Source organism: Clavelina lepadiformis, chromosome 9 (assembly GCF_947623445.1).
Source record: "Clavelina lepadiformis chromosome 9, kaClaLepa1.1, whole genome shotgun sequence".
In the NCBI taxonomy this organism is placed as follows: domain Eukaryota; kingdom Metazoa; phylum Chordata; class Ascidiacea; order Aplousobranchia; family Clavelinidae; genus Clavelina; species Clavelina lepadiformis.
In genome coordinates, this window is record NC_135248.1 from 5,990,044 (window position 1) to 6,009,367 (window position 19,324).

At 33.9% G+C, this 19,324-nt stretch overlaps 1 protein-coding gene across 1 annotated transcript; it reads right to left on the minus strand.

Annotated features, from left to right (window-relative positions):
* Nucleotides 1–1,366: 1,366 nt before the first annotated feature.
* On the minus strand, nucleotides 1,367–15,744 carry LOC143470668 (NADPH oxidase 2-like). Its single transcript, XM_076968932.1, has 13 exons — nucleotides 15,617–15,744; nucleotides 15,095–15,301; nucleotides 13,155–13,239; nucleotides 12,100–12,257; nucleotides 9,729–9,910; nucleotides 7,234–7,360; nucleotides 6,815–6,907; nucleotides 6,422–6,556; nucleotides 6,199–6,297; nucleotides 4,480–4,625; nucleotides 3,563–3,755; nucleotides 3,081–3,254; nucleotides 1,367–2,554 (listed from the first exon to the last, which is right to left on the minus strand). The coding sequence occupies exons 1-13, from the start codon at nucleotides 15,668–15,670 to the stop codon at nucleotides 2,486–2,488; spliced, it is 1,722 nt and encodes a 573-aa protein (XP_076825047.1). The 5' UTR covers nucleotides 15,671–15,744; the 3' UTR covers nucleotides 1,367–2,485.
* Between the last annotated feature and the right edge of the window lie 3,580 nt (nucleotides 15,745–19,324).

Consider the following 19,324-nt stretch of genomic DNA (forward strand, 5'->3'; position numbering starts at 1 on the left):
TTTTGCTTTAATTAAGCAGTAATTTTGGAAAATTTGCTTTAGAAATAAAATTGCTTAACTCTAAAACAAAATTTGAATTGATTTTTGAAACGTTTAAATGTCAAACGGACAAATAAATTGATTGATCGAACAATCAACGAATGATAGTCTTCTAAAATTCAGTGTGGCCATTTCTTTCCTCCGTTTATCGTTGTTAAACATTAAAAGAAACTGTTTTCCTTGGTAACTTATGACAGGCAAGCTTCTTAACTTATGCACGGTATATATGCCACATAATATTAAAGTATTTTGTTTCTATTCCAAGTAGAGCCTTCGTAGTTAAACAACTAATTTGAAAACGTGATTTTTAATGATGCTATCAAAGCTATTTGGTTGCGTTGTATACTGCCCTGTTTAGCTGATTTTGTCCATTCTTTAAAATGAGTTCTAAGCAGCGCGTCAGGCATTTGTGGATAAAGAAATTTCATCTATAGTATTTCCCATAACAGACGGAACGAAAGTGTTTGTTTTATGCAACCCTACACGTGTTGTATTTTTTCGTCCGTGTCGTACTAAATTGATATATTTTTGCTTAAGTTATGATATAAATCATAATCATCAACTTTAGGCCATAAGATATTATTTAAGACTAATCCAATTACAATTTTACCAAACCACAAGTTATGCACATGGGAGCAATTACGTTAGGGTGTAATACTGTGGTAAACGTCTTCTAGTTTTCTTAATAGTTTTTGATGTATGGGCCTTTTTATAGTTGACGTGTGTCGCCGAATTTTAGAAATTTCATACGTGGGTCGCGACTCGCGAGTGAAAAAAACGTCGCAGAGCACTGCGATGGGCGACATAAATTGATTTTTGTATTTTATTAGCAGACCGAAATGAGCGTAAGTTGCATTAATAGTTAATACCATTTAATTAGAATTTATTTGCTATCCGCTACTTGAAGAAATCGATTTGAGTTGGACCTGCAATAAAGAGTTACGAGAAGCATGAATAGCTTGCTGATAAACAGTAAAGAACACGTTAATTATCCTACGTAATTTGATACATAGATGAAGTTACACAAGTATCAATCAAAGGTGTTTAGCAAAGTTAAACTTACTATTTAGCGGTAGCCAAAGTTTTTATCGGAATCTGACTGCAACTAGATTTTGGGAGTTCACCATTGTCTTTGGACGTTCCATTACAACAACCTTGCCTAAGTTTATGATGGTATGTGACTTTACCTAGATTTGAGCTATCCTTTTAGTATGCATAAAATTCTGTTACCGTAACTCACGAAATTAATACAATCATACTAGAATACTGTACTATAAAGTTGTTATTAATTTTGCACAAGGTATAAACGTTGAACAGAGCAAACAACTGACTTGTACGGATTATTTTAATAATATTGAAACATAGGACAATTCTGGTATTAATATTTTCCACTATAATTTGCTTCAGATACAGGTTAGCTTATCACGAATAAAACATGCCACAACTACCACAGAGTGTTAATAAAATTTCTTTATAACTTCAAATATAAATTTAAAAAAAACCGTAAAGCGGTGTTCTAGATAGCCTGTTAATTCAAATACATAAGGATGTTAAGGCATGTGCACAACAACAAACGCTTTATGAAACCATAACTAGCAGCTGGAGATAACATTCAAATTAACAATTACCAAATGTTTGCTGACTACCATTTATCAATCTTCCCAAAGCTTAATTCTCTATTCAACTTCGCAACAGACAACAAAACGTGATTTAATATGTGCATACAAAAATATGACTTTCAATGCTTTTAAAATTAAAAAAAACTCAAATGCTTTTAAAATTGATTGCTCAGACCCTGATTATCGGGCAAGACACAACTAACTGAACTAAGTACAGTATAGGCTCTTCTTTAATGCACGTTATGATATTGCACATGACAAAAAATAAAATAGTTTAGTTGATAAATGTTATGCATATGATAGAATAAACAAGATAAATATATTTTCATATACAGTACAATATTAAAGAAAAACTACACACATATAACCTAACACTGTATATTGGAGAGATAGAGAAAAAACTGCTTCATAGTAAAAAGCTTTGTTATCAGTACTCCCTAAGTCTTACATAATAGACGAACAACGGTACAGGAAAAACACTGTATAGCGTTAGTGTACATAGCTAGTGAATTAACTTTAGTGAATTTAGTTTTATAATCAATATTTCTCAACTCTGTGATAAACCTTCAGTGTAACTATAGCATCCAGTGCTGACGTAATAAAGTGTACTCAAAAATGGTGTAGCAACAACGATCTCATAAGTGCAGGTTAAAACAGACACAAAATACGTAAATCCAAATAAATGTACAAAGTTGATTTTAAGCCCTCAAATAACGCACATATCTTCGCTTAAAAAGAGGCATGTCTCATATGAATTTAGGGTTAAGCATGATGAAATAAAAAATAACTTGGATAAAAAATATTTGCACCACACCAACATTTTCACCTCAAAAGTTTTCTTTGTTGTAATGGAACACAACACCATTTCCGGAGTGTTTGTTGGACATTCTATGAAGCTAAAGATAACAAAAGTTCATGTAAGTACTTGACAATAAACAGAAGAGGAATATAAAACTTATGTATCCATAACTCCATTCAAAAACTGACAGTATTTTGTCAAGGATACATTTTCCTTGTGGGTTTCCAGTAATTATCAGGGTAAAGGATTATTTACGAAATTATACACTGAATTCTATAAACTACAGCAAATTCAAATCAAAATAAATTTACAAGACAAGTTTCAAAAAACAACGTAACAGCAAAACAATGCTACAAAAGGGCGTTGTAATGGACTACAACTAGCAACATCTGCATAGTTAGAACATGACAGTTATTTAAAAATCACCACTTGGAAACCAGAATGGTAAGTAAACTAGTGATTACTATTATAATATCGTCCGCAAAAATTAAAATATTAAATTTTTATGTAAGTGACCACAAAACACATTTCCTGTTGACAAGTAAGGCTATAAAACTAGTAATATTGTGATTTTTGCTTGGATCATGACAATTTATTGAACCTTTTAATAACAATTAACTAACCTCGTGAGACAAAGCAGCAACTCCACAGAAAAAGACACCAACATGAGTTGAAGGATGAGTTTGTGCTACTTTCATGAATATATCATCCCAATTTGGTCTTCCGTAATTTGTCTTCTGTTCAAGTCCGGTAATAACATCACGCTCATCTTCTTCATGAACCATAATTGTTTTCGCCTTGATTACCACAAAAACATGTAAAAACTTGAATAGAGAGGATAGCAGCATAGTGCATACTACACATATAGTATCAACTATGTAGAAATAAAATCTGAGGTATATTCTGAGCGGGAGTATATTTTGGACTGTTACAAAAATACTGGTTCTACTAAAACCACATTTTTCTAGCTTACGAGTTCAAATATTGGTCGAAAAATTTTTTCTCGTGTTTTTTTTTCAAAAAACATGGGAACACATTTGCTACAGTCAGAGTAACTATAGTCAACATAGTTGATTTAGAAAGCTTGATTAAATCAGTTTAAAACCTGCTTTGCATCCCATCCTCTAGTTAAGTAGATATTGTATTCAATAAGATTCTGCTGCCCAGTTTCAATTAACTGCTGTTCAAGATGAGCTAGCATATCCCCAAACCATTCAAAAGCATGAACTTCAGGACAAATCCAAAAGAAGTAGACTTTCTTCAGGGCTAATTCTTTTTCAGGGTTAAGATTTTTATACCTAAAAATATTCAACTCAATGAGTTTGCTGCCTGGAAACACTAAAGAACTTTTGTGATAGTAAGTCAGGAATGTTTTAAAGTGAACTTCATCAATATTAACAAGTGACACGAGCAACATGACAACAATGCACCTTGAAAAAGGTTAAATGAATTACTTAAGTGTTATAGTATGATGGTATTTTTTAGTATCATAATTTTTATCCTCTGACCGACGAAACTCATTGCACGACTTACACATGGCAATAATTTCTCATCGCTCAAAACCCAGTTACCAAGTTAGCCTTTGTGCAACTTCCCAATAATATACGTTTTTATTTATTGTATTGCCCGAATTTGGAACTTTTCAAAAGGACCACTGGACAAAACCATTGTCATTTGTCAAAGTGTCATTTATGCCTTGCCCAAAGGCCTTTGTACAAGTAGTGCCACTGGGTATCGAGCATGAGCGGCTTTTTTCAATCATTCCACTACCAAGCCAACAATGTTTGGTATATCATCTAAAGAAGTCTCTATCTACTGTTATCTAGTGTATAATATGGGGGTAAGTATGCTCTCAAACGTAAAACAGGTAATGGTCTCTCTGTATAAAAACTAAATCACAAAATCAAGCAAGTCTTAGTCTACAGGTTTTATGCATCTTTAGCTATTCTTATCCAGGAAATCTACACATTACATGTATGAAAAAACTATGCATAGCAAAAATAAATAATAACATTAACTAACCAAACAGATTTTAAAAGTGATGCAAAAGGAGTAACGCCAATGCCAGAACCAACACAAATAGCCACAGGATATGTGAAGACATCTTCGCTTGCAGTTCCAAACGGGCCATCTACTGCAATGCGTGGCATCTTCCATGAAGGAAGTACCTAGTTGAAATGGTAAGGAGCAAAAATATGACTGGCAATCTGAAAGTGAGGGGAAGTGCTAAAGCAAATTGATATTAAACCAAAGAATAGTCAGTAAAAATACCAGACAAAGAATTATTCAATAATATTTAGTGTTTAAGCAATTGTTGCCAAAAATGTGTTGCAGAAAAAATGCCACCTTGCTGTTAACTATGACATATGGGTAGAAATTAGGTCACAATATGAAACCCATGATGGTATTTCAATCAAGGAAGAATGGGATGTCCTGTGTAGGTGAGAAGAAATAGGTATACTTTACGTGTAGTTATTGTATAACAGAAACATTTAATGTCAATTAATGTAATTTAACATATATTTAGTACGATTAATAAATAGGTAATCTTGTGAAAATACTGTAGGTTCCAACCAACAGCTACTTTCCGTAATGACACAAATCATCTTTCTATGACGAAAATAAAAATCATCTGTCTGTGAGGTGATGTTCCATACAAAGTGCGTATGCTAGAGCTAGACTGTCACTCACTACTACAGGCAACATACTTGATTCCAACACCAACCATGGCGATATCACATTACACAGTAACTGCTGCCACCTCCAATATAAATAACAGCAAAACTGAGATATACTTTGGGCAATAAATGATTAACCGCTAAGTATTATTGAAAAATTCTTTCTGTGGTAAACTTATTAAGATCACTTCTTTGATTAAAGGTTAACTTGTTTTAACACTTAGGTCTCACTTCGAAACTTCTCAAAAATTAAGTTATACAAAAATGCTAAACCAGGTTTGTCTTAAAATGAAGTATTTTAATAATATGATGTAAATATATCCAGTATCCACATACTTTTAAAAAAAAAACTTTTGCAGGTACAAGAAATAAATTATCAAATTATCATTATTTATTTCACACCCTGACCGTTTATAAATTTGCCTACTCCACAACCAGGTATTTTCCTACACAGATGGTGTGAGTCTGGACAAAGGCGAAGGTACTGTGTGCAACTATTCTACAGAATTTTAGCGTTTAGCCCAATGTCTAAAAGGAATGCTAACATTGGATCTTAAGCTTCAGTCGTCTTTAGTCTGCACATAGTATGTATCAGTAGATTTGCCAAGCCCTAGCTGACCAAAAAAGGTATAAGCTATACTTATTTCAGTTCTTAGCCTACTGTCTGGGTTAACTTATAAAATTTCCAGCGTTTATACTTAGTGTATCAACTTTATCAATAGATGACTACAGTTTGTTATCAACCATTTACATTCCATTCTCATATCACCTTAAATGGAAAAAGTCATTAACTAGCTATCAGAGTAGTGGTACCTAGGGCCTGGGTTTCGTCCTGACCGACATCATTCATGATGTGGGGAAGCACATGGTGGTTTGAGAGGTAGGGTGAATCTCGATGAAAGGGTCAGTAAGCGAAAAAGAATTCATCAATTTATAATAACTGAGAGAATTTTGGGGTAAAATACGAGTGGATATATTAGCTACTTATTGAATACTTGTTTTAATATAAGCTTATTTAAGCCTTGCAGTTGAACTTTGAGGTAAAATAACTGGTTTAAGTCACCTCAGGTCCTTCACCGTCCGCCCCAAGAGCTTTGCTCAGGTCACTTGTCCAGCCGCCAACAATGCGAATGTGCACACTGCAGTAGTTTTCTTCTGGAGCCTGCAAAGTTCCCAACATAAACAGAACTTGCACTTAACGAATTTAATTTTAAAATATCTCTATATTATATTAACTTAACATCTTGTCACACAAACGAGTTGATAATATCGATAACTTAACTTACTGATGTTAACGTAAAAGGATGCCACTCCAGATTTGATAATTTCGGGCACATGATAAACACATATTGTCCTACTTCAGCAAAAAATCCACTCTTTCGCATTTGAATCTCTACAACTCGTGAGGGATGTTTTATTACCTATGATTAAAGTAGATGAGAAATTGAGAATCTAAGTCGCCAGTTACGATGAAATAACTCTAAAAAAGTATAAAATACAAAACTAATACACAAAATTTAAGCAGCATAAATTCGAAGTTAATAGAGCTTTTTATTAACTTTGACATCTGTCAAGATGAAGAATATCATTAAACATAATTGTATTATTGCAAAATTCATGAAAAAATTGTTAAAAAACCAACTTTTCATCTCCTTACCGCAGGGCATAACTCTACATACCTTTAAAATGTCCACATGTTGTGTAAATCTCACAAAACGTATAATTCTCTCAATAACATAAAGAACCATCGGTGCGATTACCCATTTCCATGTCTAATTAACACAGGAATAAAAGAAATAATTAATTGATAAACTTCTAAAAAACATTACAGACAAACTATGTGCGTACTGAGAATAGAAATAAACGTTAAACAAGACTGCCAACAAAAAACCATGATTATGATAATGCTTATAAAAACAACTGAACAGTTTCCATCATCTTTAGTTAATTGGCATAGATATGAATGTTTTACAATATTTAAAATACTTTTAGTATTCATTTTAAATGCAGCTGTGAGACAAGATGCAATAAGACTTATTTAGATAAAAAAACATCTGAAAACATGACAAAGTTTAAGTTTATAACGGATTCCATTTACCATGGGTTCGCTTCCTTGAAATACTGGCAAAGGACAAGGGGGGTTTGGCCATAAATCAGGATGTTGACTGCAAAATGTAACATTGTGGTTTTGAAGACTTGCTGGTGTTTGACCTCGCACTTGTCTCCTGCAACAATTAATATTAATACCTTATACCAGAGGTTCCAAATAGTTTGAAGAACGTTACAAACGTCTAATACATTCGCCTGATTGTGCTTTACAAGCACAGTTCTCTACTTAACAGGGATGTGCCAAATCGAAAAATACTTGGATTTGTGATAATACGAATAATTAATAGATATTGACATACATGATGTGAACTTAAATCTGCCCATCTTGCTCGTTGCACTTAACAAAAGTTTCTGATAAGCAAGGGAATCAAGCTTAAAGTTTAATTAACTTCCTGCATATTTGAAATTAGAAATTTACTATCATAAATATTTCACAGTCTTAAGTGTCAACCAAACAAGTGAAAACGTTTACATTTTTTTTCGTGTCTTCTTAATATAATGCAAGAATCGTGTTTTGTATGCAAATTAAAGGATTTAACCAGGGTCCGCATGCAAAACTCAGATTTGTGAGAATAAAAAAAAATACTACAGTATAATAGTAGGATTTATGTTTGATTTGGAAGCTTCCTGCCACTCTACAAAATAAGTGTATCTAAGCTACTTGCAAAGGCTATACATAGCGAACCATTTCAAAAAGCAAGTCATATGTGACAAACTTGTCAAAAAATGTTAAGTTACTAACTGGTACAATCCACGAAAAAAAACATTGGTAGCAAATAAAACAAAGTTCCATGCCAACTTCATGTGCACAGCATGAACTGTTCCATATTTTGCTCTTACTCTAATTGTAACAGAAACCAATCAAGGGCTTTTAGACAATATTGCAAGCATAAAACGTTGCAAATATGGCATTAATTAAGTTATTCAGAACAATTGAGTTACATCATTTAAAATGATTCAAACATAAAGCTTGTACGCAAACACACGTAAAACATTAGTGTGTATTAAACTTGGGGAAAACCTATGATTTCTAATAGTTACAATATTGAAAATAAAACTCTATATCAGTCAATCTCTGCAACATCGGTTTTTACCTTTTGTTTGTGTATTTGAGTATAGCATATGTTGAAATGTTAACAATAAACAGACTGAGTTGTCTGGAAATCATGGAAACAGAATACAGCCCTTTTACCAACTTCGACAAAAAAGCATGTTGTTTCTAATTAGAATTACCTGGCTTCCAATGTAATATCTTATTTATTTGATAATTTACATCATTCATAGGCAGCCAGTGCTGTATTGGTGCAAGTAAAACCTTCCAATAAACACCATGTAAGAGCTGTGATTTGCATTGATCGACTGAGACTTATACAGGTGATAACTCCTAGTAACCCAAAATATAGAAGTAAAAAACAACCTCAAATTTTTCTGAGAGTGCAAAACTTATGTGGGAGAAACGAGTATTTGAAACAGCTTGGTTCTTTTTTAAACCAACTTTGAAGTGCCTCATTTCAATATAAATGCTTTCGCCTTCTTTACATTCACAAAATGTATCGACCGAAGTCACGGTGTGGTAAGTTGTTGTTTCGCACTAATCTGTGGAGCATTAGCATGTTGCTAATTTAAAAAGTTTGAAAACTATTGCCTTATATTATTAAAAGTTTTAAATATAACACATATAAAAGTACCTAGTCCAAAGCCAACTGCAAAAACAGTAAAAGACACATTGTCCTTTGTTTATTTATTGCCTGTAAGTAACATTACTCAAGTACCTGCCATCAATTTTACAGGATATCTCGACTATGATACAAAGAAGAATTAATTGATTTTTATAGGTAATAGACTGACCAACAAACAACTCTATGGTTCCTAGGTCCCTGCTTACTTCTCTCTGCGAGAGAAACAGAATTTTTGTGTAGAGTTTATGGTACATTAGGCTATTTGTTACTCAAGGCAGGTTTGGTCAGCCACAACAAATTAAACTGTTTTCAGCCTAGAGAAATATCAAACGTTAAACCTGTGTGTTTATGCCGACAAATTACAGTATTAGCGAAAAATACTGCATTGCCACGACTATAAACCATGCTTGCCTACAGCTCATACAAAGAAAAGAAATAAACATGTGAAGATCTCTGAAATTCATAAAACTTTCACCAAACAGCTTGTCATCAAGTGTGGGCATAAAAAATTGGAAAAAATCTACGAGAAAACTTAAATTTGAAATTTGGTTTACACTGGCTTTTCCTAATACTGAGTTAAGTGCACACTACAGTACAAGACAGACTTTGATATGATATTAAGTTGCCCAATACAGTAATGGGTAGCTGTAAAAAAAATTGCATTGCATAAGAGTATTGAGTTGCCTAGGTGGATTGGAAGTATTTGCTTTTCTAGTTAAACATAATCCTTAATTCATAATTTTACTGAAAATTAAGTTATAAATTTCATTATTTGTAGCTACATTCTATTTTTGAAAGCACTCACGATATGCCATGTACAACCAGAAATCCATAAAAGACGACAAAAAGATGATGAGTATACCAGAACACCTCAAAATATGAGCGACGAATCAACTCTACTGAAGAAGTGACCATAAAAAATAAGCTTAAGGTAATGATCACTCCTGTCCATCCACCAGTCAACAGGAAGACTGCTCCAACTGACCACTAAACAAAGAAAACCTATATTTAAAGATATCTATGCACATTTCTTGTAATAAATGAAGGTTTAATTTACATTCACTTCTAACATTCAATTAAAACTCTTTCTTTTTGACGTCTGCCAGGATATATCTGAAAGAGCAGATACCCCTCAGAAGGGGAATCTGCGGGTATCTCGAGGGTAACATCCCTTGGATTTGGAATGTACAGACCTAACTAAATATTTTGGTATTTTGAGTTATTGTAGACCAGGAGTGTTCAACGCTGATAAGCCACTTTCAAAGATTGGAACAACAGCAAGCACCAGTCACCACCAAAAATATGTGATCTGATAAAACCAGCTCATGAAGGGGCTGCGAGAGGAGAAAGTGTTTTTTAACGTTTTTATAGTTGGCTTTAAGTAAAGTAAACATTGTTTTTGCTTTTATTCAAAAACAAAATATAAAACCTACTCTAGTTTTTTTTTTAGAAACAAGCAATGAAAAGATCAAAAGACTGCACTTTCCCTTTCGAAAATTGAGAGAGTGATCTTGGATGGATCTTTAGAGTACGCTCATGACTAATATTATGGTAAACAACATGCCAAGACTAAAATTGACTCCGGAAATATGTTTATCAGTCAAGGTGATTCATTGCAGTTAATTGACTTCAAATTTGTCAATAAAGCATGATTTCTTTTATCAAATTTATTTACTTAACAATAGAGGAAGTACAAAAAGATAAAATGAAGGGCTTTTTGAAACAATAATTCGTACTGTTAATATGATGCCCTTAGAAAAGGGGACCACAGCATACATAACATACTTTGTTTGTTATTTTGTACAAGTACTTTTGGGTAGTAATAGGTAAATGTAACCAAAAGAAAAAACCTGATAATTTTGGATACAAGTTGCTGCCCGAAAACTTGAACCAATGCCAGGTTAAAAATAAAGCATAGAAACACCAAGCACTATGGAAGCAATTGCGTTACAAATTATTATTATAATTATTATAAGTTGATTTCATGACTAGCGAAGCAAAGCTAATGCATTCCCTGGGCAATATACAAAATATTTAATAAAGCAGAAAAGAATGTTGATTAAAACGCCAATAAAATGCCAAATTGAAAAGTGCAGACTTAATTTAAATTCATGTCCTCAGCAAGATCTCTTGATAGGTGGGTAAACAGGAAGGAAAACAAAGCAAACATTCTTCAGGAAACAGGTATTATACCACATATATATATATAACCAACTTAACAGGATGTTTGAAATTAATCATCACTTTAGGAAGTCTTCTATGTGGATAGAAACACACAATAGACACATTACATAAAAACTGTTTTTTGATTGACAGTATGGTTCGCGTACTAGCATGAGTAAACACCAAAACTATAATTGAGCATTCTTTGACGAAGATGATTTATTGTTAACCTGATGTTACTATTAAGCAAGCAATAAACTTCCGCCTATACAGTTTGTTTATTTTTTATATTTTTTGTACAAGCTATAGATACAGTTAGTGGTGAGTATATTGCACTTTCTAAAGGTGTTAAGGATATCTCCAGCTAATTAATTATTGAAACACTTCTTTGTTTTCCTGTTATGAAATTATGGTTATGAAATGCAAACTAATGTATAATAATGATAATATAATCAATATAAGTTTTAATTTCTATTTTGTTTAGTAGCTTTTTGAAATGGTGGTTTGGTTAAGTGACAAATATGTTTCTAAAGATCTATGCAAAATTACAAGCCGCAAAACTCAAAGAATCCTTGAAAGTTTAAAAATTGTTTGTTTTGCAACAATTTTAAAAAGTCTTAATAACGTCACTGGTGGGCATGATAAGGAGAAACCCATAACTGGCAAGTAGAGTAACAGACTCACAACTTGCTTAACATCAAACGAAAGGAAAATTTATTGTTTGCTGTGGACATTTGGCCTCTATAAAGAACTTAAACACATCATTTCGATTAACGCATGTTGACACAGGTTACTCCACTTTAAAACTAGCTCACAAGCGACATTACTCTCTACTGTTTTTGTAGCAATTTGTAGCTAAACATCATAAGGCAAGAATTGAGAACTGGCGTAAAATTAAAGTAAATAATTTATGAACATTTACTTTCCATACAGTGAGGCACAATTATTAATAGCAAAAGCAACCGTAGATATATACAGGTATATGGTATGTTCATAAACAAAAATGATCTTACAACATCTGATCGGATAGGATTTAGATAGTTATTCCCTCCAATCTGAGTAAGTCTCCAGCGAAGCTTAGATATGGTTGTTGTGTTTCGACTATTCAAAGGAACACGATAGACCGATGTAAAAAAGTCCACATTAAAGCAATGAGCATAATAATGTATCACTGCAAATAAAAAAAGTAATCACTATTTGAATTGTGGCGGCAGAAAATACTGCTGATAAATATTGGTAATTTTTGCTGATAATCATCCATAAAAATTGCCAATCTGACAATACACTGATATTGGACCATTTTATCTGCATATTACAGTAATACATTATATTAGTTGAGGTCTACACTGCATGGGCTCGTAAACTCAACTCTCCCTATAAGGCACTTGTAGTAAATTGTTTTTCATTTTAATTTTTTACTTTTTACAAATAAAATCAAGAATTCATTTAATCATGTTTGTTTAATCATGTTTAATTTTGTAATTGTGTCATAACTACCGGTAAGGCTTAATTTCACTCTTCTTCAATTACAATATCATTAACTCAAAATCTCAGTCTGGGCATGAAAAACACTCGTTACTTCAACCAAACACCACTTAACGCGATACCGGTATTTAGGTTTTAAATCATAATACTGTAAAATACTATAAGTAATGTTTGAGCTGACAAGTTTACACGGTATATATGTAATATTTATGTAAAATATATATATAAACGATTTTAATTACTACAAGATTTAATAAAAAAGGAACATGTAATAACACTTTTTATTACATCTAACCAAGTTTTTTTGACTTATTTTAGCAAAAGAATAACGGAAACTACAAAGAAGAGCAATAGAATTTGCTTGAGCAGTGATACTTAAGGAAAAGTAAAAAATCACTGCAATCAAACTATGAAGCAACAAGCAAGACTACAATAATGGGTTAATGGCCAAAAATTGTGTTTGTGAGTATGTTTTACTACAGCAAGCCACTGTAAGTGAGATGCCACAATATCAGAAGGCATTGTATGCAAATTCTACGGTATATATGTAATTAGTTTGTTAGTTTGTTAGATTTACACTTACATGTCATGAGAACAATCATGTATGCACACAAGCGATGAAATTTAATGTTCTTGTCCAAGACCACACGAACTCTTCTTGGGCAGCACTGTAAAAAGATGGTTTATCCAGTTACAAAAGTGGTCTTCAACGTTTTTAGACCATGGGCCACAAAACAAAACGATTTTCGGCAGGGGGCTGCGCTCAAAGAAAGAGCTGCTGAATTCCCAAAAGATAAATAATTGTGTCAAACACACATCTCAATTGCTGCTGGTTGATACAAAGGCATTAAATAAATCACTAAATGTTATAAAAATCAACCTTCTGAATATAACCCGAACAATTATTATTACTACATTGCCACACAAATTGTAGTGAAAACCACATTATATAACGATGTGACTATTTCACCACTGAAGTTGCTGAATCACAATACAGTGATCAGCAGATTGTTGCTGATGGGTTTATCACTCTCATTTTAGACAAGGGGAAGAAAGCAATGCGATGACGTAGTGGTTAATGATGGGGCTCGTATGGTAGAGATTTCAGTTTCGAATCTTGCTAATATTTCACCTCTTTTTTGTCAAAATTTATATTCGATGTAATTTAGTCATGAAAGTTGAGACTTTGGGTCGGAGGGATTAGCTTTATATTAATTTAAACTTTGGAAAAAAATGTCATTATAAGTTGAAAAATTACGTTTATTTCAATTCACAGACTAGCCTAATTGCTGTTTGCCGTAATTTTCTACATCATTAAACGGCGGCCAGTATATTAAGTTTCTACTTCACCAGTAGCCGTTCACCAAAGTAAGACAATACCAACTGAGTAACCAGCTAGCCATTTACTGAAGTAGCTTTCTCCAAATTTGGTAAATTGCAGTTGGTTAAATAGACACTGCCAATATAAAAAGCGATTTACTTGAGACCAAAACGAAAGGGATGGCCAGCCTAACTGTGACGTCATAAATTTGGGATATTAATATGAATAAAAATCACCACGAAAATTACCAGTATCAAAAGCTTTGCTCATTTTACTGACAAAATTGGTTGATTGTAATGCAAACTTAAAATATGCTACCCAGTCATAATCGAATCATAATGTAGCATAAAATTAAGCTCTAAAGCTAAAGTTTATGCTACATTATACAACAAAACTCAAAGTTTTGTTCCTAATTGTACTCTTACAGCACACACACCCAGTGAATACCTTTAACTGTATTTTTTGATGCCCATGGGCATCCTGGCTTTGTAAAAATGGGTGCTCCACGAAAAAGTTGGAAGCTCAACTCTGGCAAACTAAGTTTAATCTGACAACAGGCTCAATCAATGATGCAGTTTGTTAGGTCAAAAATTTTATAAAAGCTCTGCTTTTTTTTTCTCCCCAATGGTCTGGTCATAATTGCCAGAGTCAGTTCTTGTAAATACATCTCTTAATACAATCTCTTCATGTTGTGTGCATAGCGTAGTCTGGCAAAGATCAAACCTTAAAAAACAATATCATTATCCAGGCATCAGTAACATGGGCAACTTAATTGTGCAATAAAGACCAATCATTAAAAAAACTGGGTGCCCAGTGGGCAATGGGCATCCATTTAGCTCAATGTTGGATGCCCAATTCAAAATTTGGTTGCCATGGACGGGGACACCCACTAAAATCGCTGCACACTGCACACACACAAATCAATTATGTTCTCAAAGTGAGTAGTACAAAATTAACGCATTGACTGCTATCAATACTAGAAAATTAATAATGAGTTCCTACTTTGGTTTTTCTCCCTTATAAAGCCTTGCTTATTGAAAATTCATACCGACACATTGCAAAAACATTTTAACTTCACATTTGTTACTTCATTGTTTCATTTACTCCATGTCCCCCCTATCCAACCATTCAGCAAACACTGTTTTAGCATATGTTTGTATTTGAATAGTTCAATATGTATGCATAATTAAACAACAACTTACCATGCAAGCACGACGAAAACGAGACAACAAATTCCTGCAAATGGGTAATAAAACCAACATGCAATTCAGATTTAAGCATGCTGCTGGGGCACGCGCCAAAGCAAGAGCGGGGCCAAGTAGTACCCTGGTGTAAAAGAATTCTGGACGAGTGTCATAGAAGAAATAATAGTACACGAATAGGAAGACATTGAGTCCCAGCCATATTAACTGCAACAAACAAGTATTGTTTTATCAACCTTGTACAGTATCATCATGCAAAATTATGAATTAGTATTGCATGAACTATAGAAATTTTGTATACACTGCACACTGTACATCAACAATGCTGCAAAAAATATATGATTATATTGGAGCGAAAATACTGTACTGTATATATATATGTATAATATTTACACAAATCAAAGCCATTACACCATTGAATTCAAGCCATACAAGCTTCAATGGAGTGTATATCATATTGGTAATTTATTTAATCAATGCTGTGCAATTCCAAAAACATGGTGTGTCATAAAATCTCCTTACCAAAACCAAGTACTTTGGAAGTTCATTCGCCAAAAGTCCACTTAATCGACTCATTATTAGCAAAGGAAAGCCCTTACTCTACTGTCTTATCATGTACCATTTAAAACCTAAATAATAAAGACAAGTGATGACATAAACCTAATTCAAGAAATTATAGAATAACTTGGAATAAGAATATCCTACCATGCAATCTGTTCCATATTTACTCGCAAAAATTGAGCATTCAAAGCAGAAAGAGTGTTGCAACTTATGGTGGTTAAATTTTTAGACAATGCTTTCCTTTATCACAAGCTTGGTCTTATGTATAAAGTAGTGTCTCTACTGTGATCAGGGTGGTGTCAGGCAACCGGGTACTTGTTGCATTATATCTATGACAAAATATTAAGACCAACAGTGGAAACAAGTGGGCTCCTGGCCAGTGTATAAAGCATTCCGTGATGAAATGCTTCATAGTTTACAGCTCCGCATTGGCAGTTTGGGAGAAAGTGAACACCCAAACGAAATATAAATTCCGCCACACCTTCATTGTTTCATTTAGTCATCAGTAGTTCAGTGTATATATGTACACTGTCACAACCAACAGGGGCTTCGTAGGATGCATAGATCGAAGGTTAGATTGGCATAGATTACAATACGTCAAAGTAGTTATGCCAAGTGTAATCTCTAAAACAAAGGGAGGCACTGCTGCTCTTTTTGTCAAATCATGAGAAAAACAGAAGAGCAAAGTGAATTTGCAGTAGAGATGGTTTCAATCCGGTTGCACTAACACATGTAAGCCTCCGTGTCACGCTGAGTACAACCAAATTTACACTGCTTGACTGTAGATCATTGGAAAGATCTTCGGCATAAATCACATGGAATGCACCCCGGTAAAGCATTCATAAATATTCACCAGGTAACTGGTGCAGTGGGTAGGAGTGCTAGTGCCCTAAACTTCATCCTGGACCATTTCATCCACAAATACACCACTTAGTGAGAGGCCTGGCCAGAAAGTACAACGTGTATGCAAATACTCAAAGTTTGGCGTAATGACGTGCACTGAAACCTTAATTCTTTGTTTATGTATTCACTGGTTTACACAATTTTTCTGAAATGAAGTTTGACAGCTAATTTTGACTAAATTTGGATCACTGATTTGAAATTTGATATTATTTTGTAACTATCACAACAAGATTCGGAGATATAACTTACCCTTTATCACCATATTACCAGAGACAATGCCATTAATTCGAAGCGCTCAATAGTGTCATGAACTTGATACAGAAAGCAATGAAACATTGGCACTTGACAAACAATACTAATCAAAACATTTCAATTCACATATTTGAAAATTTTCTTTTGAATAACCTATGACCAGAGGTGGGTACTGGGCAGTACTGCGGTACTATAGTACCGAGTTACAGTGCCACGGTACTGTTTCAGTAACAATATCATTGGTACCTGTATCGAATTATTTTTTTCAAAAAATATTTTAAAATGATTTGTGTTTGAGAAATATCTCAACATGGTATTAGATTAGTGTAAAGAACTGGTCATATAGTAGCCTTGAGGCTAGGATATTTCAAAAGGTGTTTGTTCTTATTACACCTCTTAATCTTAACAAGACAGAAATAACAGTCATTGGTGTGATTTTTGGTTCTATCCAAATCATTGCTATTCCAAAATTAACATTTACGTATTCCCCCGAGTCCAACATCTTAAACTTTCCAAATAAGTTTTGCAAACCTTAAATGTGGTACCCAGCTTTTATCTCGGTACATTAGCAGACTGATTGCTTAGCAGGATGCTAGCATTATACTTACAGACTTAGGCTAATCTTCCTTCCACTGAATGTACAATTCAACTTTAAGGTGGTTGTGCAGTTGTACACTTCCATAGAGCCTTACAAGACCCAAATACTTTCTAGTCGGGCACATCAGTCGCTCACTTTGTTGAAAAACTAAACTGCTATTGCTCTTAAGTCACGAAGCAACGACTGCCAGTAACTGAAAGCGTTGCAGTGGTTACTGCAGTAAGCCTTCAAATCGACTATCTCAGGAAAACAACAAAATCGTGAGAAAAAAGAAGGGGAATCCCATACGATGGTGTCCACCAGACGTCACATTTAACCAGTGGTTCCCAACCGCCGGTCCGCAAAGTATCTTACTTTCTGCCAAGCTAGTTTTAACATGGAATCATAAGCATTGCAAAGTTGTTACTCCCTGTCAAACTCTTTTTACGCTTGGCAGATTCATAGCAGTAAAACTGGCGTATCTCACTTTCGTTGATATCGCAAAATTATTATAATAAAGGCTAACCTTCCGATGACCTAGAACAGGGGTGTCAAACTCAATCGCACCAGGGGCCAAAACTCAACACTTATTTAACGCCGCGGGCCGTAAGGATAAAACTTGATTGAACGTTTCGTGACAGGAGTACATGAATTGGAACAGACAGCGAAACAACAACAAATTTTTGATGTTTTTGACGATTTTTGACTGGGCTATTTTTGATTATTCTTCTCTTACATCATTGTGTTTCATTCATCTCCTTGCAAAAGCATTAAAGAATTAACAAACAATAAAGAAAAAAGCAGCCCAGATTACAAGCGATAGAATAAATCGATTTGTTCTATCGTATGATGGGGCAACTGTTGTGCTGCTGTATTGTGCGATTTGTAATAATCTTGTTTCTTGCTTGGAAAAAGTAAGTTACACTGTACAATGATCTCGCGGGCCGGAAATAGTTCAATGTATAAAACAGCATTGCGGGCCAAGTTTTATTGTAAAGCGGGCCGGGAGTTTGACACGTATGACCTAGAATGTCTTAGATTTTGTACCGTTTATGATTGTTTCGTCATAAACTACGTCTTACTTTCAAAAAGTTTTGTAATTCAAATTTCCCACTAACATCGATTTTGCATGTAAATGGATTGACATTTTGCTGTTTGAGTTGAATGCCGTTTTGTTCTAATTTTTTGTCTTAAATACATAGTTTATGCCAAAATCTTGTATTATGTTAAGCAGAGAAAACTTTGGTTAACATAAATATTAGAAATATCTGTTCTATTCACTACGATCTGTTGTTGCTGGTCCGTGAACATTTTTTTAAATTTTACCGGTCCCCCGGTTTAGAAAGATCGGGAACCACTGCATTAAACAATACGAAAAGCATATCTTTTATTGTATAGTATTGCTTATTTTTCGCCATCACACAATTAAACTAAAGATTATGATTTACATGAGTGCAGATATCCATGCACCATGGAGAGTGTATTGTTGAACCCAACGTATGTCAACCATCCATTGAACTATGACAAAATAACGGCTTTTAGGAATAAATGCAGTGGTACACTCTCCAGTTTTGTTACATTATCATGCATATTGGCAGAATCTTCATGTCATGAAGCACGCATTACGTCCTGTGTCGTGCCAAGTAATAATGCAGTAATATGCTAAGATAACCGAACTTAACGAAGTGCACAGGCGCACGGTTTCTACTGAGTCAAATCCTTTATCAGGCTATTACGTCAAGAAAGGGGTTGAATGTTTGGCAGGCTGTCACTATCTGGCATGACACCCGTACCTATTTCATGTCAACTACACGATAGATTCTACTTAATACTCATACTTTATCTACACATCAACGTCATCCACATTTTGACATCATATTATGTAGTTACCACACGTACATCAAAATTAGTGCTAAATCTGCTTAACCACCGAACAC